This window comes from Gigantopelta aegis, chromosome 4 (assembly GCF_016097555.1).
Source record: "Gigantopelta aegis isolate Gae_Host chromosome 4, Gae_host_genome, whole genome shotgun sequence".
In the NCBI taxonomy this organism is placed as follows: Eukaryota; Metazoa; Mollusca; class Gastropoda; order Neomphalida; family Peltospiridae; genus Gigantopelta; species Gigantopelta aegis.
This window is the reverse complement of record NC_054702.1, coordinates 9,736,395-9,761,447: the sequence shown is the minus strand read 5'-3', so window position 1 is coordinate 9,761,447 and position 25,053 is coordinate 9,736,395. Positions and strand designations below refer to the sequence as shown.

Here is a 25,053-nt window from a genome sequence, read left to right as displayed (position 1 = left end):
TACCTTACTAATAGTTGGGGAACACGTGTGTGTACAGTGTACGGACCTGACTAATAGTTGGGGAACACGTGTGTGTACAGTGTACGGACCTGACTAATACTTGGGGAACACGTGTGTACAGTGTACGTACCTTACTAATAGTTGTGGAACACGTGTGTGTACAGTGTACGTACCTTACTAATAGTTGGGGAACACGTGTGTGTACAGTGTACGGACCTGACTAATAGTTGTGGAACACGTGTGTGTACAGTGTAGGGACCTGACTAATAGTTGGGGAACACGTGTGTGTACAGTGTACGGACCTGACTAATAGTTGGGGAACACGTGTGTGTACAGTGTACGGACCTGACTAATAGTTGGGGAACACGTGTGTACAGTGTACGTACCTTACTAATAGTTGGGGAACACGTGTGTGTACAGTGTAGGGACCTGACTAATAGTTGGGGAACACGTGTGTGTACAGTGTACGGACCTGACTAATAGTTGGGGAACACGTGTGTGTACAGTGTAGGGACCTGACTAATACTTGGGGAACACGTGTGTGTACAGTGTACGGACCTGACTAATAGTTGGGGAACACGTGTGTGTACAGTGTACGGACCTGACTAATAGTTGGGGAACACGTGTGTGTACAGTGTACGGACCTGACTAATAGTTGGGGGACACATGTGTGTACAGTGTACGTACCTGACTAATAGTTGGGGAACACGTGTGTGTACAGTGTACGGACCTGACTAATAGTTGGGGAACACGTGTGTGTACAGTGTACGTACCTGACTAATAGTTGGGGAACACGTGTGTACAGTGTACGGACCTGACTAATAGTTGGGGAACACGTGTGTGTACAGTGTACGGACCTGACTAATAGTTGGGGAACACGTGTGTACAGTGTACGTACCTTACTAATAGTTGGGGAACACGTGTGTGTACAGTGTAGGGACCTGACTAATAGTTGGGGAACACGTGTGTGTACAGTGTACGGACCTGACTAATAGTTGGGGAACACGTGTGTGTACAGTGTACGTACCTGACTAATAGAGAACACGTGTGTGTACAGTGTACCGACCTGACTAATACTTGGGGAACGTGTGTGTACAGTGTACGTACCTGACTAATAGAGAACACGTGTGTGTACAGTGTACCGACCTGACTAATAGTTGGGGAACACGTGTGTGTACAGTGTACGTACCTGACTAATAGTTGGGGAACACGTGTGTGTACAGTGTACCGACCTGACTAATAGTTGGGAAACACGTGTGTGTACAGTGTACGTACCTGACTAATAGAGAACACGTGTGTGTACAGTGTACCGACCTGACTAATACTTGGGGAACATGTGTGTGTACAGTGTACGTACCTGACTAATAGAGAACACGTGTGTGTACAGTGTACCGACCTGACTAATAGTTGGGAAACACGTGTGTGTACAGTGTACGTACCTGACTAATAGAGAACACGTGTGTGTACAGTGTACGTACCTGACTAATAGAGAACACGTGTGTGTACAGTGTACCGACCTGACTAATAGTTGGGGAACACGTGTGTGTACAGTGTACGGACATGACTAATAGTTGGAGAACACGTGTGTGTACAGTGTACGGACCTGACTAATAGTTGGGAAACACGTGTGTGTACAGTGTACGTACCTGACTAATAGAGAACACGTGTGTGTACAGTGTACGTACCTGACTAATAGAGAACACGTGTGTGTACAGTGTACGTACCTGACTAATAGAGAACACGTGTGTGTACAGTGTACGTACCTGACTAATAGAGAACACGTGTGTGTACAGTGTACCGACCTGACTAATAGTTGGGAAACACGTGTGTTTTTCTATTCGGTCTGGCTGAACACAACATTAACATGTCGGAAATTTGAGGGATTCCCCAAGAGACTATTTACATATGCATGCATACGCTACGTGTCACGGTTTAGTTGCTCAGAGGCAGATCGGAGGGTGGGGGCGGATAAAGTTTGCGAGTGTTATAATTTTATTATATATTAATTTTCAAGTTTTTACGATCCCCCTCCAACCCCACTCCAAAGTTTTCTTGGCATTCCGTCTCATGCCATGGCCCCCTCCCATAAATGGATTTTCTGGATCCGCCACTGTTGCTGGTACGTACTTTTAGAATTTCACAGTAGAATCTTTTCTCAAGCAAAATGTGTGTTCCTTTATAGACGTGATTGTGACGTCGCGTGTGTGGCGCTAACAGGAAGTAACGGCATAACAGGGCTTTAGATCTCACTAATCTGGGCACAACACGGACGTTTGTCTGTTCTGAATGCAGGAAGGTCGTTTTACTTCAGTACTGTTGTTAACAGCTGCTGTAGAGTTGTCAGTATTCGAGAATGTAATTCAAGTGATTTTACTCTAATTAAACTTAACATTTCAGTGGTTTTGAGGTGAAATATTTTGAGGTTAATATGTTTGTAGGCTACTTAATTTGGACGTCATTATTTTAGGCATATGTATTTTGGGCACAACGTTAATCGCCTCCACTTTGATGCAACATAAAAGGTGTCCTCCCATTTTGCCTACAACCCAGTTAGCGTACACTCAGTTTGCCAACAGTATGAAAAGGTGACATCCCCAATTAAAAGAGGAACACTCCATGTATGGTCCCCATGTATACGAAATAACATGAGTGGCTGGTAACGTCTAAAAACTCTAATAGAATGAGCTAAGTGTCACCCGGAAAGGACATTATGTAGACCTGCTTTTTTCTATTCCTCAACATATATGTTAACAAAAAGGTTTTAGTAAACGGGCTTCTGATGGTGGGTGTGGCAAAGGAGTTTTGCGGCCTTGCTAAAGCTGATCCTTGAACCTCACAAGGCGTGTATCAATATCACGATACACGCTTTTGCCTGGTACTAGAGCTGCCCCATGGTCAAGTTGGACCAGTGTTCTTCTGTTTTTTCTTCCAAAAGCCTTCACATTATTTATGAACTCATACATGTTTGGATGAGCTTTTGCAAACAACGGTTCGGCTTGGAATGCCACCCTTCAACGTGGTTATTGGTTCTATAGGACCAATGTTGCCATGCTGGTTCCGCGTAACTACCTTAAACATGGAATCATCATCTATTCAGGTTGTCACATAGTCTGACAATTCAGTTACATGGGGCAGGTGATCAGGTCGATAATTCATAATGTCTATCCACACATCTTGCATTGGTTTGAGTTTGTTTTATTGAATAAATGCATTTTCTTTTTAAAAATAGTTTAAATAATCATTTAGCTCAGTCGGTTTGAGTTTTCGCTTGAGGTGCATGCGTCGCAGGATCGAACCACCTCAGTGGATCAATTTTTTCTCGTTTCAATCAGTGCACCACAACTGGACAAAGGCCGTGGTATGTGCTTTCCTGTCTGTGGGAAAGTGCAATTAAAAGATCCCTTGCTGCATTTGGAAAAGTGTAGCGGGTTTCCTCTGACGACTACGAGTCAGAATTACCAAATATTTGACATTCAATAGCCGATCATTAATTAATCAATGTACTTCACACCAACACATTACGCATCATTGTAGTTTAATATTTCGACAGGAGTTCAGTGTAACTTACCGGCATCTACCGATGTGAGGGAGACTGCCAGTTCTGGGAATTATGATAGCATCATTGACACAGATACCAGACATGTTTGGCTTGTTCTGTCTACCGGTCTCTCCACCCATCCACCAATACCCGTCCGTCCGTACGTCCATCCGTCCATCCGCCCATCCATCCATCCATCCACTCACCCATCTATCTATCTTTTCATCTCATTCTTCTACCTATAAACGATTTGTGGAGCCTTTTAAAAAAACAAAATTGAATTTTAAAGGGACATTCCTGAGTTTGCTGCATTGTAAGATATTTCCGACTAATAAAATATTTCTTATAAAAATAAATTACATATTACATATATTTTCTTTTTTAGAATATCAGTGTCTGTATATTCAATGTGTTTCTGGTCGTCTTAATATTTTTAAAAAGCCCAAAATTATTTTAGGAAATAAAATGAAATTTAACCTAGAACGATTAGAAACATGTTTAATATATGGCCACTAATGTTTTATGTAGAAAAATATATTTGATATATAATTACAATCGTTAAAAAGTCTCAGTTGGTCGATAACATCTTAAAAATTGTAGCAAACTCAGGAATGTCCCTTTAAACATAATAATCTAGATATAAACTGCTAAATACTTTTTAGCTCCCATTTCTTGTCATTTCAGATTCAAATGCGGCATCTCATCACATGTATATAGGAATATGGCCATGGGTTGTCAGCGTAGATGCCTTGTTCTAGTCTAGCGGATATGAAATACCACTGTAAACAGGAAACATGACGTCACAGCCACTGATTCCGAGTGATGACTGGGAGTTGAACATTGTTCTTTTGAAGATAGCCAAAGAACTTGATAGCGGGGATTTGACTGCTATGAAATTCCTGTGCTCAGGTTAGATGTAATTTGGTAATAAATACATTATTAACATAAACAAAGACAATGTAACCCGATGCATCAAGGAAATATTTTGCGGTGTGGTGTGTGTGGGTGGGGGTGTTAACGGGAAAAGGGCACATATACCGACTAATTCGTCAAATAGGCATTCCAATGGGAAAAAACAACAAAAACAAACAAACGAAAAACAACAACAACAACAACAACAAAAAGCACAGCAATTTAAAAGAAAGAAACGGAGAACTGGAATATTTTTACCCAGTCCACCCCCTGGATCCGCCTCTGACAAACAGGGTTAAGTCTTGCATTGATTTATGCAGAGGTCACAGGTACTGTCTATCCAAGAAGCCAAATGACGTAAAGTTTCTATTCTTTGTAACTAACAATACGCTGCATTATTGTGTATGCTACCAGTGCGGAAGTATATGCGCGTCATTTCTACTTTACCTATAACTGGACTGCCACTCTCTAGACTAGTTTAACAAATGTAATCCTGCACAAGGCAACGCCCAGTGGTTACTTCGAGAATAGTGGCATGCTTCCATGCATCATTGTAAAAACGGCCTGAACCCGACCAAGTCTGCAGTCCCTGGACCCCGATTTCTAATTTTCTCGCGCCTAAGAATTGCCACAGGTTGCCAGCTCTAAAAATGGCATTATTTGCAGCATAGTCACGGCTGTTGTAAGCTATTTTAAAACTGATTTTTCATTATTAAAGTACACACGCACAAGCACAAGAACATGCACATTAACAGATAAATATCAACCTCCACTGAGGGGATTCAAACCACACTCAATACGAGAGTCCAGCGCTCTACCAACTGAGCTAATATGGAAATTCCCACTAGCTACTGCCAGTAGGAGCGCTTTATACCAACACTACAACATACTCCCCAATCAAGTGAAGTTACGTCCTAGAGCTGTGGGCCATGGGCAGTTGAATTGTTACAGGTCCTGACTGGGTTATAATTGTATTCTTGTGTTAAGAACACACCCAGTCCCTTCGTCGGCTCGAAATATAACTGAAAAATCAACCTCCACTGAGAGGATTCGAACCATGGACTCTCAGTACTAGAGTCCAGCGCTCTACCAACTGAGCTAAAAGGGAAATTGTCACTAGCTACTGTCAGTAGGAGCACTTTATACCAATACTACTACACACACACAAACACACACATACATAATACACATTATGTGACATACAGGGGTCGAATTTAATAATTTGTCGCCAACAGCAATATTTGAAAAAAAACATTACCATGGGTGAGACTGCCCATCAACGGCAATTTTGACTCGACTACGGTAGGGTTTTTTCAAAGTGACTTTTGCAGAAAATGAAAGGTTATTTTTAAGTAAGTAGACACATTTTAAAAGCACAAATGTTAAATACTAGCAGATAATATACACCAGGTATACAGGTACATTCAGTTTGCCATCGTCGAGGAGCTATACTGATGGCAGAAAGTTTTAACCAGTGGCAGAAAATTGCCATCGGTTACGCTCCCGAACTACGGCAATTTAAATCTCGACGACGGCAATTGTCGTCGGTGCCGTCGTTAAGTTCGAGCCCTGCATATAAACAATTCACACACATGCCTACATAAACACATGCTTACACATAAACACATACTTACACACAAACACATGCTTACATAAACACATGCTTACACACAAACACATGCTTACACACAAACACGCATAAAACACATATACACAAACGTAAACACACGTAATCACACAAACACACACACACACACACACACACACAAACACACACAAACACACAAACACACAGGCGCACGCACATGTTTTTTCATTCAGCGTGACACGCGATCGTTGTGTTTTATCACAGGCTGCAATGGCATACCGAAGACAGTGCTGGACCGACTGACGACTCCGGAGAAACTGTTCACCTACCTGCGTGAACGAAACATGCTGTCACGTGACAACCTGCTGCTTCTCCAGGCCTTTCTCTGGCACGTGGGCAGAAGTGACCTCATTGACGTCGCGGCGGAATATGCTGTGCAAGCAGGCGATACTCTGTATTTCTACGCACCAAACAGAGAACCTGGTAAACCCAAGACATTTTAACTTACAGAACAGGCCCTGGGCTCCGTTCAACGAAGCGATCTTAGCCCTAAGATCAACTTAAGTGCACAGGGTAGCTATGCGCCTAAGGTAATCTTAGGGCTGAGATCGCTTCGTGGAACGGAGCCCAGGGCCTCGTTTTATGAAGCGATCTTAGCGCCAAGATCACCCTGAGAGCATAACGTAGATGTTCACTTAAGGTGATCTTAGCACTAAGATCGCTTCGTAAAACAGGGCCCAGGGCAAGGTGTGGTGTGAGAAACTTAAAACAATACAAACAAGTGAATACATTTGCAAGCACATACACAATATAAATACATAGATGGATTGACAGATGAAAGAAGGAAATGTTTTTTAACACATTTTATTTACGGTTATATAGCGTCGGACTAATGGTTAAGGACCACACAGATATTAAGGGAGGAAACCAGCTGTCGCCACTTCATGGGCTACTCTTTTCGATTAGCAGCAAGGGATATTTTATATACACCATCCCATAGACAGGATAGCACATACAACAGCCTTTGATGTACCAGTCGTGGTGTACTGGCTGGAGCGAGAAATAGCCCAATGGGCCCACTGACGGGAATCGATCCCAAACCGACCGCGCACCAAGCGAGCGCTTTACCACTGGGCTACGTCTCACCCCCGGATTGATAGATGAAGACATATGATACATACATACATACATATATACTAGTAGTTAGACATATAGACATACAGACAGATATACAGGCAGGCAGTATAGACATACATACATACAGACATACATACAAACAGACAGAGATAGACAGACAGAGATAGACAGACAGACAGACAGACAGATGGATGGATAAATATTAGTAGATAGATAGATAAATAGATACCGACAGTCATATTTTCATCATCATCACAGTGACTAATTACTTTCTTTCACAGAAAATGGCTTCAAACATGTGAAATTTCACGTGAATGGAAACTTAGAAAACTTTCACCGGAAGGAACTAGAAAACATGCGTGCTAATGTTGCGCGACTCTTGTTCGTGCCGGCCAAGTTCGTGTTTCTGTGTGGCGTGGAACCGGCCAACAGTCTATTGCTCACCTTCATGCTTCACGGCGCATGCGTCGACAGACTGAAAACCGTGGTTCGAACACGAGGCGGTGACCTCAACGAACTTGGAATAGACACGCTCTATGTAGATAATGAAGTTATTGCTGTACAAGGTACGTACTGTAGGCCTACACATGTATAGTCCTTCCCACAGGGATCGCCTTTGTTCACAGTATGGAATTTACTACAAGTTATTTATTTTTGAGTTGATTGTTTTCTAAATTGCACACAAATAGTTCGAGGGTTTTTTTCTTCTTCTTCTTTTTATTATTTCCAAAACACGTTTACTTTTCTTCTTACGTCAAACCAAACTGAAATTATTTACAAATTAAAAAAAAAAATTGGTAGGATGGGACGGATTATCGTTCATACGGCGACGGCGTTGGAAGAGCGGTGGGTGGCACTAGTTACATCACCACATACACGCTCGCACGCACCCGCACCCCCCCCCCCCCCCCCCCACACACACACACGTTGAAAGGCTAATTTATAATTATGTAATTAACTCAAGAACAGGCCTATCCAAATAGTGTAATTCAAAAGTTAAATAATATCTGTTACAGTGTACCCTTCCCACACAGATACATTTTAAATGTTTCGTATAGTCCATTCTCTTGGCTTCGACTGGTTCTCTCGGCTGCTAATCCATAGTTGTAAGAAAGAAAACTTGAAAGAAACTGAAATGACTAAATAACTTTAGCACATAAACTTGACCCATATGATTTGAAGTTCAAATAATAAACTTCAAATAATTTATAGAACTCGTTCTTCATAAGACGGTTTTTCTGATACGAGTCACAAGAAAACCAGTTCTAGGAGCCAACTAAAGCGATTGTAAATTATAATACGTACAGCAATACAGGCTACTCATACCACGATACTAAACATCTGATAATACCCATCCATGATCTACTCTAGATATGCCTCTCCCTTCTCACAACATGTCTAAAGATCTCTTCAATGGATCTGACTTGCTAGGCTACTGTGTGCAACTCCTGCAATTAAGAAAATGGCCACGGCTAAAAAACAAAAAAACAAACAAAACAAAAACAATGCTATTGAAAAACAACCTGAATATAGTCCAAGGCAAAAAACGTGCCGTGAAGTATTAAAAACTCCACAGCAGTCTCCACGGTAGTGCCGATTGCCGTGGGCAACTGCAGGGGTTGACACTAAGGTATGTAATAAGGTTTTCACTGCTTGTTTGACATCAAATGTCCGATGTAGGCTACTCTTTGTGGTGCAGCGTCGCTGAACATTCATTCATTCATTAATTCACGTTTCAGAGCAGCAGAGTAATGGCGAAGTGGACGGTTCCACGTCAGAGCTAAGCAGCTTATTCCAGAAGACTGTCAAGCTGGAATCGCTGTTGGAGGAAACCGACGTCAGACTGCTGACGACACGAGAGGAAGTGCAGCGCATTGAAAGAATCGCTCACAAGTTGCAGAACAAGGAGAGCTACATCCGGGGCCTTCTGTGTGCCGCGTTAGAAAGCAAGCAGGCCTCGAGTAGGACAGACGGTGTTCTTGCCTTGGTGCAGACAGATGATGGCAGGATAATCATATGAGTTATTGTGTTGTGTGCACCAAGTACTGTCAGGGTCATGCATAGCGGTTTACGGGGAGGAACTAGTCCCCCTCCCCCCAAAAGTAAAAGAGTCCCATTTAGTTTAAAAGTACACGTGTACCCGTTTTGTCAAGTTAGAACCGATTCTACATTATTGTGCCAACATTCTCTTTACTGCCACCCCCCCCCCCCCCTCCCACAAACACACCCGAAATGTTGGGTTTGGTATGGCCCTGGGGACATATTTTATCCTTTATTAGTAAATCGAACAAGAGCCATTTCCCGTCATGGTGTCCATTCCTGGTTAACAATGAATGAACGAATGAATGAATGAATGTTTTACAACACCCCAGCACGAAAAATACATCGGCTATTGGGTGTCAAACTATGGTAAATGGACCACATCAATACAAAAATGCAAGAGTTAAATAAAACACCGTGTAAAGAACACAGATAGGTAAAATTAAAATTTAGAATAAAAGTCCGTACCACGAAAAAATCCTGGTTAATAATGTACATAATAATTATTGTCATATCCCTCTCGTTACAGTATTACTGCAGTGTGACGCTGCCTTTAAATCGGAGGCTGATCGAATGGGGCACCAGAATGGAATGGAAAGGAATGATTGTTTAACGTGCACATTCAGAGCAAGCTGTTGTAGTGCACGCCTGTCCTGGGCACAAGTGTTGGCCTCGGCCGGCTCCTCCGTCTAGGACAGGAAAGGTGGGGGTGGGTAGGAGGGGGACCGCCTTCACTGGAAGGTGCAAGGGAGCACCAGCAATGCGACCGTAGCCAGTAACAGGCGGGGGTGGTGGGGTGTATGGTGCTATGCAATTTGGAATGTCCCGTAGGAATGAGAATGGGTACGCATTTATGATGAAGGCATTTAAGCGCAATTTTGAACGGTCGATACATATAGGTTCCGAATTTAGTAGGCCGAAGGTAGCTCGTTAATTGGACCTATGTGGTGCTGACATGTCTCCCTAGGTTGCCTATAGTGGCCCTTAAAAGGGCCTGAACTGTTCAGCTCGTAGCATGACAACCCAGGGGAGACTCGAAGCAATTGTGCATTTCCGGGAGGTAAGGCCACAGGTCTTGGTGTTTTTCTTGGGTTCCATCTCCAGTCAATCCTTGGTTTGTCCTCTTGTTATCCTCCTCTTCCATCTCTCCCGTCTTATTGCCCGATACGCCTCCGCCGGTATTCTTTTGTCCAGCTCCCTCTGGGTGCATAGCAATTGTGTACTTGGAGCCGGTTTTCTTTTGTCCGACTTCTTATTAAGTACGGTGCTGGGCCATTATTTTATTTTATTTGTGGGCGGATGCATTGTAGAGATTATGTAGTTACGTGCGTGCTGTCTGTTTGTCGTCCCTATTTGGTGTTAAGGTTGTTCCTAATGTCTGGTGGTAGTGAAATACGGAAGTGTTTTCTGCACTCGGGTCACCATTCTTCGAGGTTAGGTCCTGTGGGGCACCAGAAGACCTGTCCCCTTTATATATTTAAGTGTCTCCTTATTAATTTTGGGCGAGATTTAGCTGAGTTGGTTGAGTACTCGCTTGAAGTGCTAGCGTCGCAGCATCGAACCACCTCGATGGATCCATTCAGCCGATTGGGTTTTTCTCGTTCCAACCAGTACACCACAACTGATCAAAGGCCGTGGTATGTGCTTTCCTGTCAGTGGGAAAGTACATATAAAAGATCCTTTGCTGCGTTAAGAAAAATGCTCTAGTGGTGTCGTTAAACAAAACAAACTTTAACCTTGTTATTAATTAATAATGATAATAATAAAAAATAATATTTTGGCTTTCTTAAAAATTTTTCGTCGAGTTGCCCTTTTCACGACTTTGCCCATGTAGCCTTTTTCTTTTAGTCTCCCCCATCCCCGAATGTTGTTTTCCAGGATTCGACTCGGGGGGGGGGGGGGGGGGGGGGGGGGGAACTAAGATTTACATAACTGCTTAACTCCACTGCCTGGGACCGACACCGGATATTGCTACTGTCGTGGAACACCATGGTACCACGACTGAACTACGGTAATACCATTGTTTTAACATACATGTATAATTTAGTTATCACTGATAATTAAGCAATATTATTTGAGATCTGTATTTAATACGTTAAACAATTACACTAAACACATAATTATAAGTAAACAGTTTAAACGTCTTTCGATATTGTGAGAAAAAAACAAAAAAACACTGGTATAGCAATTCGCCGTACACTGCCGCAGTTTAAAATGGTTTACAGGAAGTACCGTTATATAAACTTCCACGAACTTGAATAACAGTAAGTAAGCCCAAAAGTAAGTCATTAACAGAAGACAAAAAAAAAAATATCTAGTTATTTTGATAAGATTTATTGTTACGACAGTAGCAATATCCAGTGTCCGTCCTAAGTAGCGAATATGGTATGGGGTGTTAATTGCAGAGTCCTTGAACGCACACGTGCATATTGCCACGTGATGTTATCTTTAAAACATGGCAGACATTAATAGTAACTGTTCTTACTCGTGTTACTGGAATTTAAGTGCTTATGCATCTAGTTTCAACTAACCTTTCAGTCCGGGTGCGAAATAAATTAAATACATACATATTAAATGTAATTTCGATGAAGTATTAATATGCGAGAATGCAGTTACGCATAGTTAAATAATAAAGACACAGTGTCCATTTGAATAGCATTTCTTTTTAATCTGCATATTTTATGAATGGCATAACAATGACTACATTATATGATGAAATATTGTATATATATATCTACATTATCAAATCATTCTCAGGGTTCCCATTCAAGATGTAAATAAATCGATTTACAATCACTGCCCAGTTTGTTTTAACCTAAAACATGATTGTGTACATTAGAAATCGTTTCATTTTCCATTACACCATACTGTGTAGTAATAATTAATATAATTAGCTGATGCCCCCAGATAAATCATAACGCACACCAGCCATCACCAGGATTTCGAAGTTTCAACAATCAATGTATTTCCTTTAAAAGTCCAAGTGTTGCGTGATATCTGTACAGCCAATGACAGATATGTCACGTGATTTATCGAGGACACATAGCATGTCTTCCACCGTCCACCGGAAGTTGCGCGCCAGTGATGAAGGCGGCGTCGTCTGACGCCAGGAAAGCGATGGCACGTGCCACTTCGTCCGGCAGGCCTGGACGGCCCAGGGCGTGCGTCTCCTTGCTTCTTTCTAGAAACTGTAAAAAGAACACATCTATAATAAAATAACTGCAGTAGATGCCAGGAGCTGGAGTGGCATTTTTATCTGAGGAGATGCATAATCTACATAATGATAATGGGGGTGAGGGTAACAATTCCCTTCCTGCTCTCCATTCGTGCCTCCCATGCTTGTGAACAATGCAAATAGCACCAAACCCAGATCATTTACCCCTGCAATCAGACTCTCTGTGAGGGAAAACAAGGCCAATATCACAGAAATTATTCGGGATCTTTGACTCTTTTTTTTTATTGTTAAACGAAATGTTTCAGTTTTCTAAGATTAATTTTTACTCTCCTTAGTCTATGTCTAGAAATCGGGAAATCCTAAGAAGCCATGGCAAATTCTTTCCTTATCTACCTAGCCTATACTCTTATTATAAAATGCTCCATAACCGGAACTACTTAGTAACTCGTATTTAAATGTATAAACCGGCCTCGGTGGCGTCGTGGCAGGCCATTGGTCTACGGGCTGGTAGGTACTGGGTTCGGATCCCAGTCGAGGCATGGGATTTTTAATCCAGATACGACTCCAAACCCCGAGTGAGTGCTCCGCAAGGCTCAATGGGTAGGTGTAAACCACTTGCACCGACCAGTGATCCATAACTGGTTCAACAAAGGCCATGGTTTGTGCTATCCTGCCTGTGGGAAGCGCAAATAAAAGATCCCTTGCTGCCAATCGGAAGAGTAGCCCATGTAGTGGCGACAGCGGGTTTCCTCTCAAAATCTGTGTGGTCCTTAACCATATGTCTGACGCCATATAACCGTAAATAAAATGTTTTGAGTGCGTCGTTAAATAAAACATTTCTTTCTTTTTTAAATGTATAAATACCTTTGCATATACTTCATCATTCATACCTCCGCGCTTCTGTAACTCCGTGACAATGACGCCGGGGCTGTAAATACAGAGACTCCCTATACTCATACAAGTCTGTATCAGTTTACATATTTTATGGAAACTAGACTTTAATGGACAACCAAAAGCACAACACTACTGACGACTGAACGTGTTTGTCAAACATAACCATAAAGTCATCACGGGGACGAGCATTCGCACTCTCTCACACGAACCATTCTTTACAAGCTAATGCCTTTTGGCCAATCCACAGATCGTTAATTTGTGAACGGAAATAAATATTGGTTAAACCATCTTATTTTGCAGGGGCGGATCGGGGGGGGGGGGGGGGGGGGGCAGTGACAGTTATATATTTTATTATATATTAATTTTCATATTTTTTTACGATCCCCCTCCAAACCTCCCCCAAATTTCCCTTGGCATTTCGCCTTATGTCATTGGGGCCCCCCATAATGGATTTTCTGGATCCGCCACTGTTTTGTATGATGTATACTGCCATTACTGGACGCATATTGATCGCGAGCGTTCACCCCCCTGAACACTGCTATGCACAAACTGGGTGTAGTTCCTGACTATAGTGTTCAGGAGAGAGCGCTCTCACGTGCGCTTTGCAATTGATGATCGCGAGTGCTTCTAAATTTGAATACGTCATTCGTAATCATCAGTTGTATCGTCTGCATTACTGATGAATGTACAACGTATACACCTTGGTTTCCATTAGTAAATATGATATTGCCAACTCAATTTCCAGTCCACCTAACTTTCCATCGCGCTGTCAAAAGCATTCGTGTGATGATTCTGATGGCTTAAGTTAAATCTACGGACTCGGACGTAACAATTGATATTGGTCGGTGAGAACTCATGTCTATAGTTTTGAAAATACCATCTAAAAGTACACCAGCTGTCGCCTTGGCTGTCTTAGAGCTCTTGGAAAGGGTCAAGGCAATCCAAGGGTCCTCGATATTTCATAAGGATACTTAATAAACACGGTTAGCTTGTTCGCAACAGCACCGTACAAAATAGGAATCTTGTTTTGCACAGATGGAACAAAGAGTGATTGATTAAAAGTGCTAGATGCGGAATTCGATGACTAGGTTGCTAAGTGAGCATGTAGTTTTAATTGCACTTTATCCTATGACAGTAAATGAGAAACACATTTTGCAGCACAGGAAATAGGCGGTTACTTTCATTGGGTGGTAATTAACCTCCAATCAGCTTTCTCGCTAAACTGAACAATTCGGGGATTCCTAAATTGTGGATATCCTAGGCAACCGTCAACGGGTTAGGATGTAATTTAATGTTAGAGCACTCACCTCAAACTGATCGGTTTAATGCCAACCAATGCTCCACGACTGGTGTATCAAAAGCCGCGGTATGTGCTGTCTTCTCTATGGGGAAGTGCTTATTAAAGATCCCTAGCAGTTATTTGAATGGTGTAGTCTTCGTGATGGCAACACATTCCCTCTCCTTCGCAAAGGTAACGAGAGCTTTGTAAAGTACGCTTAAAGGCATATTGCCACAAACCACTAACCTATTTAATGGTCTAACAAACTATTACCTGAACAAAAATAACGTGATTTGTTCCTAAATGTACTTTATTCAACCATCTTCATAACCACCATACTTCATTTATTAATGATATTTTGTAAAAATAATTGAATTATGGCAATGGTCCATAATTCAAATACTAAAATTGCCGAGAGCGTTGACTAGGATTTCACTCCATCGTGGTTCAGTTAATGTGATGCGATAGCTACATGTAGATTTGGTTTCCAACAATTACTGTATTTTTTATTTATTATCCATTTTTTTTTAGAGAAATAAGGTCCTTAAATCCGTGACAGTATGCCTTTAAGTGTTGAAATGCTAGTAACCATGTATTGGACAACAATTGCGAAACGTTGTTATTAAACAAATATTGCATTTCATCTCGGAGAAGATTCTAGATTTGTTGCTTCCTATAAGCACAACAGCTGTTCACTTACTTCACACTGTTGACTCGGACTTGTTTAGGTGCTAGTTCTGAAAAACAAAGGACTTTCCATTATTAAAGCCGTGGAATTTGAATTTTACAAAGATAAAATGAATACACTCTAGTGACAAATTAAAATAACATCCCGTTTTCATTTTATAAAACATTAATAAGAAATGTGTCCAATATTTTTCATCAAGCATGATTAACACAGGGGTATGAAGAAAGACGGGTTGTTCTAGATGGAAACCGTTAATACGTTAATGTTAATTTATTGTTATACATTCAAATTTCGTTATCTTGACGTTGAAGGGATCGAAACTAACAGCTCGAGATAACAATGTTCGAGATAAATATAACTTTTTTTTATGAATATTGTGCTCGACCTCGTGATATCCTGGGCGAACGAGATACCAAAGGTCGAGATAACCAGGTGATGTATATTATAAGTATTAACACTGAATAACAAAAGAAACGCAAATTTTTATTTAGTTTTCTTTAATTTAACATTGATCGGTTTAAATCCCATTATTGTTTTGTATCTATTAAAATTATCATTGTCTCTTGAACATTTTAGACGCATTTAGGTCTATTTACCAAATTAACTGTATCATAAAGATACATTTAATATTAATATTTAATATTCAGCCAGGAAATTAAAAATAAAAACACAGAAAACATATATATATATATATATATATATATATATATATATATATATATATATATATATATATATATATATATATATATATATATATATATATATATATATTCGCGTTTCTTTTGGCGTTCAATATATTTAAAATAAAACCAACCTACCAAGGGCACAACACCGTGTAAACTGGTCTATCGCACTCTTTGACATACAGTAAGCTAGCACACCAGGGAACTAAAACGAAAGGCAAGTCTTATGAAAGACGGTGACCATAGTTTTCGAAGAACGTATAAAACCAAACCTGAATTACAACAGACAGCATGACAACAAGAAACACGTTGGATCTGCCAGCATTGGCAATTTAGTCAACACGATGTAAGTAACGTGTAAGTCATAGGTCAAAAAGCAGTAATAGCTGAACATATTTCGTGTTGCCTAGTAACTAAGTGATCATGAAAACAATTTTCAATGATAAAGGGTCAGGTCATCCATAGAAAAGAACCATAGTTTGACACCCAATAGCCGATATATTGTTTGTTCTGGGGTGTCATTAAACATCTATTCTATTCTATTCCACAGAAAAGATTTCGTTTCCCTAATGCTAGGATCAGACTGTCAACTACCAGCAGAAAGTTGGCCAACACGACTGTTGTGTTGTAACCCCCCCCCCCCCCCCCCCCCCCCCCCCCCCCCCCAACTCCCGACTAATGGGTTATTAACAACTAATGGGTTATACGACGTAAATCGAATTGTAAGAGCGCTCAAACTACCAAGTGGACAGTCCAAGAAGTTGTGAGAGCAGAAAGTTGGCCAACTTTGTGTTGGGAGTTGATAGTCTGGTCCTAGCGTAACTAAACTCATGATTTGAGTATTTCAACTCATCTGCAGTATTTTATAGCGCCTGTGAGGGGGAATTGGGTGAGTGAGGTCACAGATGCTGTTTGTTCAAATTCATATAATAATACCTGCATTTGTCGTGATGAGGGGCGGGCCGTACCCTAGTGGTAAAGCGCACGCCTGATGCGCGGTCGATCTAGGATCAATCCCCGTCGGTAGGCCCATAGGGCTATTTCTCGTTCCAGCCAGTGCACCACGACTGGTATATCAAAGGCCGTGGTATGTGCTAGCATGTCTGTGGGATGGTGCTTATAAAAGATCCCTTGATACTAATGGAGAAATGTAGCGGGTTTCCTCTCTATAACTGTGTCAAACTGACCATATGTTTGACATCCAATAGCCGATGATTAATAAATCAATGTGCTCTAGTGGTGTCGTTAAACAAAAACTTATTGTGATGAATTTTACTTGCACAATGCAAGAAATTGCATTCCACGGGCCTGTAGGAGCAACATCTGGAGTGGGGAGGGGCACAATCTCTAGTGGAGGGGCACAGTCTATAGTGGGGTTAGAGGGGCACAAGCCAGATTTTATAATGTTTATTTATATAAGAGTATGACGGAAAACACACATTTTCATCCTACAGGCCTCTTTTAGGACATTTAGGGTCTTTTTCTATTTCGCTGGAGCATGCCCCTGAACTCCTCTAGACGTCGTGAAAAGACAATGTTTTTAAAAATAGTTGAATTTACCAGGAATTGTATTGATGACTTTTACTTGAAGAACATTGCGTTCCACGACATCAAATTTCACGCCTTCTATCTCGACTTGACACAGTATATATTTAACTAAATCACATGCAGGAGCAAAGAGATGATGGCCGAATTTACGAAGCCTGTTTTTCTTAGACGCAGGTACATATAGTGTTTACGCATTGTAAATGTATGTAGTGACACGCGTGTAAGACATAAACAGGCTTGGTAAATTCGACCCGATGTGTTTGGGTCACTATTATTATATTGGGATGAACAACAACAATAAAAAAAACCTAGTAAAAAAAACCCTCCAAACACCCCCCCCCCCCCCCCCCCCCCCCCCCCCCCCCCCACAAACAACCTTAAAGTGCCACTCAAAATATACAGTTCTTAAGGTATGAATATAATCTGAACAAAATTTAATTTCAAAGTTCACTCTCAACGTTCGATAGCGTAGTTAATAATATCAGCTTTGCCATTAGTGGTAAATGTGTGTGTGTGTGTGTGTGTGTGTGTGTGTGTGTGTGTGAGTGAGTGAGTGAGTGAGTGAGTGAGTGAGTGAGTGAGTGAGAGAGATCTAGAGAGGGAGAGAGGGGGGAGAGAGAAACCTAGAGAGAGACAGAGACACACACACACAGAGAGAGAGACAGAGAGACAGAGAGACAGACAGACAGAGAAAGAGCGAGAGAAAGAGATCTAGAGACATAGAGAGAGAGAGAGCTTGCAAAATGTATTGGGTACCTGTTAAACCAACTACTACAATTTTATGCGAAACTAGGGTTGTTGTAAAAACATCCAGCTGTATCGGATGTATGCGGCCATTGGAACTGATTGAACGCTGGAACGCTTTATGTTTCGACAGCCTGCACCACCAGGTTGGATTCTTTTTTAGCGAGATTCCTTGCCTCCACGTCATTTCTCCGTCTGACTGTCGGACTAGTTTTTTCCGTGACTCGTATGACGGCCATTCTGCAGAACGCCACGGTTGTTCGCGTTTAGTCTCTACATGTCCGAGCCTGTCCTAGCAGCACTGGAAGATTGACCGCCCCACTCTAACAAGAAATAGGAAGCGGGGTCGGCCCCTACTACTCTTTTTCTAGACTTTACGTTGCTTTATAGTGATACCATCTCGTATCCTCCGGAGTCTAGCCCGTCCGCACCACTATACCAACCCATGACGACTGGACTATACCCTAGTCTGATACTCTCTCTCTCGTTCAGACGGATCCGGCTTCTCCAGATCTGTATTTCAGCACAGCACTACACCTTCAACGTCTATCGACTGTCAATCTAGGGGTTTTCTTGACGGGATGCAACCCATCTCGTCCCTTTAAGCTGTACACCCAAACGGCCTTAACGAGGCCACTCGCGTGGACATATCGATCGGACTTTAAACTTTTAGACCTGCGTTCAAAATTTTATGTCGAAATTACTCTCTTTTTTTAAATATTATTAAATAGTCCGATCCTCTCTTCTTTCTCTTATTTAAATTCGGACTGTCCTTCTAAAATGCTCCAAATTATATAAATATTCGGCCGAGCAGTCAATTCTTTTTTATTTTTGGCTTGTAAACTTTTAATTTTTTTTATTTAATCTATTAACTTCTTTACTAATTGCTATTTTCAAAATTCTACCCATTTTCATCCCCCCCCCCCCCCCCCCCCCCCTTTCCATCCCGAGTCAGGCCACCGATCTTATCGGAGATCGGACTCGGTATGGACGTGTTCGAAACCCTAGTGGTATATGGGCACGTTAAACTAGTTATCATCATGTATCGAAAATGACCCATGGAAGGTTCCACTTTCTTCACTTAATACTTTGGGGGAGGGGGTTGTAGTATATATGTTTATGGGTCATAATTTGGTTTGTATATTGCGTATGCACGTAGTACTTTTAACCACATCCCTTAACATTGTCGCCTATGGGATTTTATTTGGCATATATAGACTATCTAGATAGGCCTACTTACAGCCCTTATTCCGTTCACACTGGACACGTTCACAATATTGCCCTTCGTGGCAGTTAGGTGCGGAACCGCCAACATCGTCAGGTGATAGACAGACCTGCAATTAGTATATCATTACAGGTAACCATCTTAATTAAAGGTTTGTTAGCAGAGGGTTAGGTGTGACAGGATGTCAACTAAGTATTAACATTAAAGTTTAAACCATCACAATTTAATATTAATACTAAACACCATGTTACATCTTAATATTAAACATAATCACAATTTAATATTAAACACCACAATAATTTAAAGTCTGTCATAAATATATATATATATATATCAATATTAAACACCATAGCCGTATACAGACAAAAAGGGAAGGTTTAAACTAAAAGGGATATTTTGGGGGAGTATTTTTCTGTAGTTACGGCCATAAACACCTTTTCACAAACACCATGTCATAGTTTTAATAGTAAACACTATATCACCAGGGTTTCTGCCAGAGGGTAAAACGGGTATGGCGCCATACCCAATGTTTTTATTTTTAAAGTTAACTTTTTCACAAAATTAATTACTCTTATCATTACTGTATGATTTTCTTAACCCTAAACCTAAACTTAACCCATTTTCATTCAGGGGGATGCCCCTCATACTCCCTGTTGACTGTGGTTGCATTTAATTCCAAAAATTTCTTTCTGGCAGAAACACTGATCACCTATGTATCAATATATATTAACCCACACTATATTAATATTAAAAGAGTCCCTTCTCACAGCGTACCTGGCGTTAATAATGTTAAATACCATGTCATATTTTAATATTAATCAACACATCATATTTTAATATTAATCAACACGTCATATTTTAATATTAATCAACACATATTTTAATATTATTCAACACGTAATATTTTAATACTAATCAACACGTCGTATTTTAATACTAATCACACATATAATATGATATTAAACAACTAAATATGAACATTAAATGATTAAATAGTCTATAATATAATTAACCTGACGTTAATAATATTAAATACCATATATTTTTAATAGTAATCACCATAATCACACATATTTATCAATATTAAACATTAAACAACAGAATATGAACATTAAATGATTAAATAACCCATCACCCAACTCACCTGACGTTAACATTAAAAAGCCTATCATATTGTTCTAGCGAGGTGTTCTCTACGGATCCACTCTCCAGAATACCTGCACAGTTAACCTGTAATCATCAGATAATAGTAATAATACCATATGGAAGCAAAGTATAGTGTATAATGTAAGAGTATAGTGGTTAAAGTTTATCAAGTGTAGTTCAAGGAGCTATTTTGTGGCATAACAGCAGAATTTGTGAAACATCGCAAGTTGACATATAAGGCAACAGACCACAACTAATTACACTATATGTTTCTATATCGCGTCAGTGGCTATAACATATTTATTAATATTAGTAGGCCCATGGATTTTTGTATGTACCTTTGCCTGCCTGAAGGAAATATACCCAGAAAAGGACAACCCCTGTTGTCCAGCTCTTTCTCCCAGTATATTGGTTTGAACACACCCACCCACTAAACCTGGCCGGAGTACACCCATTTTACACAAAAAGCACTACTTTTGCATGGGCCGGAATTACCACAAACAAGTCTTCAATGTCAACAAGTTACACATGTTTACAAACTACATGCTCTCCGCTGTCAACTTCAGTCCAATAGTTGCCACTTCATAGCTGCCATAAAATGATCACAGTCAAACAGCAGACTACACGCGCGGACAAATTTTTGGATTCCGGACAACCAAATGGGAAGATAACTGTGATCTGTGGCCATAAGGCAACGCCGCACAATTTGAGTGTCTCGTACGAGAATAGCTGACTGAAAGTTAAAGTTTGTTTTGCTTGACGATACGATCAAACAGTGGCATAGCGTGGGTTGCCAGCGCCCGGGGCAAGGCGAGTATTGCGCCCCCTAAGCAGTGGACCGTCAGCACTCCCCGAGTCCCTTCCACCAGTCCAGAATTTTGCGCTCGGGGCAACCGCCCCGGTGGCCACGCCCACACTACGCCACTGCCAGCACATTGATTTATCGATCATGTTGGATTAATAAATACATTTGGATTAATAAATCAATGAGTTCTAGTGATGTCGTTAAACAAAACAAACGAACTTTTATTTTTGTTTAAGATTTTAATACTAATTTTTTTAATCATATTTTAGTATGTGCATGTGTATACATACACCAGACTGTACGCCCAATAGCATGAACATGACTGCATGCCTCAAATCATATACAGCCTAGACATGTATTACAAGTCAATCATCATAGAAATACGGAACCTTTTCTATAAATTAGCTCATTGGAATGCTTGTGTTAAACATAAGCGAAGCTTTCAAAGTTGTTAAAACCGATAATCATAGAAATACAGAACTAATTGTAGGCCTATAAACGTAAAGGAAAAGGGGAAAGTAAACGTGTTTTCCAAAATAGTTGAAGCACTGTCCCTAGCATTCTTCACCCATTTTCAGTACGAATATTCCAGCCATCTCCTGACCAAAGGGACGTACAAGCCGTAAAAATGCACACCAAGTTTGGTTAACTTACAAACCTTTAACACAATTGTATAACGTTACAAGCGAGCGAGAGAAAGAGAAAAAAAGGTCTGTGACGTTGAAACAGTGAAATATCGTTAAACACAGACTAAAATTCGACTCCATAACTGGTAATCTCTCAGAAGTCCGTGCGGTTTTAAAAATGAAAATATGAAAAATGCATTTTGCGGTATTAGAAACACCAGGATGACCTGAAACACTTCAGTTGTACGGAAATGGATAATCTAAACAATAAAATATAAGCAATGTTTGATTTCAGTGATCATAAACGGCTCTAATAATGGAAAATATGCCTTAGTGTTTAAAAAATAGGGGCTGTCCCTTTAAAAAGTCTCCCATTTTTATTTATTTTTTCCTACCTGGAAAAGACCCTTATTACTGTACCCCGAACATGTTTATACTGCCACCCCTCTTAAGTGAGGCTAAGTGCGGCCCTGTCCCACCTGCCCTTGTTATCAATACATCGTCTAGAACTGACAAAAATGTGAAGATGTCCCTGTCCCACCTGCCCTTGTTATCAATATTTTGTCTAGAACTGACCAAAATGTGAAGCTGTCCGAAGTGTTCTATCGTCTCCTTCATTATCTTTTTCGTATCTTCCTCGTTACACAGATCACCCGACACCAAGAAAGGCTGAAACAATAATACATTATGTTCTATAACCTCGAACATTAATAAAACATGGAACTTGTAACTTAATAGAAGAAGCGCGTGGGGGGGGGGGGGGGGGGGGGGGAGGGGGGGGGACCCAACGGTGTTCGAACCAACAAGATTCTACTGCAAATATATATATATAGTGCATACGCGAGTGCGCGCACACACACACACACACACACAAGATAGACCGTGTTGTGTGTGTGTGTGTGGTCCAGTGGTATATCAAATGGCGTGGTATGTGCCGTCCTGGGAGAATTCATACAAAATACCCTGCTGCTAATGGGAGAATTCATACAAAATACCCTGCTGCTAATGGGAGAATTCATACAAAATACCCTGCTGCTAATGGGAGAATTCATACAAAATACCCTGCTGCTAATGGGAAAATCCATACAAAATACCCTGCTGCTAATGGGAAAATGATGCTGGTTTTCTCTAAGACTGAGTAAATGTTTGATTATTGGACAATAGCTGCTGGTTAATAAATCAGTGTGCTCTAGTGGTGTCGTTAAACAAAACAAACAAACAAACGTATTGGCGGTAGAGAGTCAACGTCGTCCTTGTTTGCCTGAAATAACTTCTAACTGGGTATGATGCTACAATTTCAGCTGCTGCTCGCTATATCCCTACCAATATATTTTTTTTTTACCTTCCACAAACAGAAATAAGAAAACAAAAAACAAAATAATAAATAATAAATGGCAACCACCATAAAAACAAATAATAATAATAACAACAAACAAAACAAATAAAAACAAAACAGAATATTCCCGTATTTGACGAAATTTGATATACGATTCACACACACACACACACACACACGCGCGCGCGCGCGCACCCTACCCCCAATCAATATACCCCTACACATGCACCGCAGCACGTCCCTGGAACTATTCTACATACTTTCCGAGATGGAGACGACAGTTTTTCGCATTTCTCTCCCACTTGTGTCAAGTTGTCAATTTTTCGCCCTGTCAGAGCCAGCGAAGCACCCAGTTTGGAAAACAGGACCGCCGTAGCAGCACCGATACCGGAGCTGGCACCTGTTGAAACAAATCATACTGCAGGCTAGTTCATCAAGATTAACCTTGAATGCACGTGCAAGCACAAGCCAAGACACAAAGCTTGTGCTTGCACTTGCATTCAAGGTTAATCTTGATGAACTAACTGCAGGGAGCCGAAATGCACACCAGCCCCAACCCCACTCCGCAGTGCATTCAAGTGTCCTATTTTCCCCCCTCATTTAATTGTTGCAGTTAGGGTTTTGTTTATTTATTGGTATAATTTATTTATTATTATTATTTATTATTGTTTTATTAGTAGTAGTAGTATTCCATTTGGATGCCCTTTTGATGAGTTGGTCCATGTGCACTTTTACAGTTAGTCCCCCACTCAACCCCGCCGCATTTTCTGGATCCGCCCTGCATCATTTATTCGTCGAAAGTAACCTTTTTAAAAGTTGCATCCCCATTAAAATAATTCCCTAGAAAACTCCAGCACCCACCCCTGTAATAAATCATGTGCACAGTACTTTAATAATATTAACGCCTTACTAAAACAGGTTTGACACGACCCCGCGAAAAGCCCATATCCGTCATACATATCAGGTACAAAGTATACGTGCACTGTAAGCCTGCGTATTAAATATTACACAGTTTACAACAACAACATCAACCACAACCACGTCAACATGCAGCCGTTCACTGAAACAGCGCTGACGTGTTAACAAACCCGTTATTAGAGCCACTTTTCCCGATAAGCTGCTGACCGTGGTCGCCATTATGGAAGAAGTTAGGCGGGGTTGTCTCAAAAGTGTTTTAATAATAATTATGCTATTCCATGTAAATTAGTATATTTAATAAACATTTTTTAATTTGGGATTCTTAAATATATTAATGACTATTCATGTAGATAGAATCACATGGTCAGTGGTCATGCTGATATGATTTTTGGCACAAAGTCAAACTAGTTCAAGTTGTCCCCAGTTTTAAGTCAGACTCGGACTAGGCACAAACTATTGATAACAGAAATGGCGACGGGTCAGACAAGTTTAGGTCGTTTAAATGGCAAGATTGCCCTGAACAGGTAATGACAAGTTTATTTTCATGCGTAAATGCAGAACTAAGTCCATTGTTTTCAACAGTTCATCAAGATGAACCTCGATCTACGTCGTTATTTATCGATGTTTTCAGTGGCGGTAACTGGTTTTGCCCACGGTCCGTTTCGAATTTCATTCGGTTAGTTCGTACCTAATATGTTTCGTCCAAGTCATTTCATCCCTGTTAATGTCGTTCATTATTTTCATTTTTGCCTTAAATAGCTTTGAATA

General features: G+C 40.7%; 2 protein-coding genes and 1 pseudogene across 2 annotated transcripts; 2 read left to right on the top strand and 1 right to left on the bottom strand.

Moving 5' to 3' along the window:
- The first annotated feature begins 4,172 nt into the window (after positions 1-4,172).
- On the top strand, positions 4,173-10,854 carry LOC121372636. The gene is made up of 4 exons (XM_041499079.1): positions 4,173-4,447; positions 6,303-6,521; positions 7,457-7,741; positions 8,915-10,854. The coding sequence occupies exons 1-4, from the start codon at positions 4,333-4,335 to the stop codon at positions 9,193-9,195; spliced, it is 900 nt and encodes a 299-aa protein (XP_041355013.1). The 5' UTR covers positions 4,173-4,332; the 3' UTR covers positions 9,196-10,854.
- A 1,008-nt stretch (positions 10,855-11,862) lies between these two features.
- On the bottom strand, positions 11,863-24,543 carry LOC121372637 (3-oxoacyl-[acyl-carrier-protein] reductase FabG-like). The gene is made up of 9 exons (XM_041499080.1): positions 24,456-24,543; positions 23,628-23,767; positions 22,608-22,700; positions 20,599-20,684; positions 19,470-19,563; positions 16,073-16,142; positions 15,264-15,300; positions 13,255-13,318; positions 11,863-12,403 (listed from the first exon to the last, which is right to left on the bottom strand). The coding sequence occupies exons 1-9, from the start codon at positions 24,502-24,504 to the stop codon at positions 12,245-12,247; spliced, it is 792 nt and encodes a 263-aa protein (XP_041355014.1). The 5' UTR covers positions 24,505-24,543; the 3' UTR covers positions 11,863-12,244.
- Positions 24,544-24,680: 137 nt separating this feature from the next.
- The window catches only part of LOC121372639, a 37,062-nt pseudogene continuing 36,689 nt past the window's right edge, over positions 24,681-25,053 (top strand).

Bases quoted from the DNA above. Each gene is read 5' to 3' on its own strand.
- LOC121372636 (XM_041499079.1), top strand. From the start codon at position 4,333: ATGACGTCACAGCCACTGATTCCGAGTGATGACTGGGAGTTGAACATT. The intron at 4,448-6,302 runs GTTAGATGTAAT...GTTTTATCACAG, and splicing joins TATGAAATTCCTGTGCTCAG to GCTGCAATGGCATACCGAAG. The intron at 7,742-8,914 runs GTACGTACTGTA...TTCACGTTTCAG, and splicing joins TGAAGTTATTGCTGTACAAG to AGCAGCAGAGTAATGGCGAA.
- LOC121372637 (XM_041499080.1), bottom strand. From the start codon at position 24,504: ATGGCGACCACGGTCAGCAGCTTATCGGGAAAAGTGGCTCTAATAACG. The intron at 19,564-20,598 runs GTGAGTTGGGTG...TACTAATTGCAG, and splicing joins CTTTTTAATGTTAACGTCAG to GTCTGTCTATCACCTGACGA. The intron at 12,404-13,254 runs GTATTTATACAT...TTCTTTTTACAG, and splicing joins ATGATGAAGTATATGCAAAG to TTTCTAGAAAGAAGCAAGGA.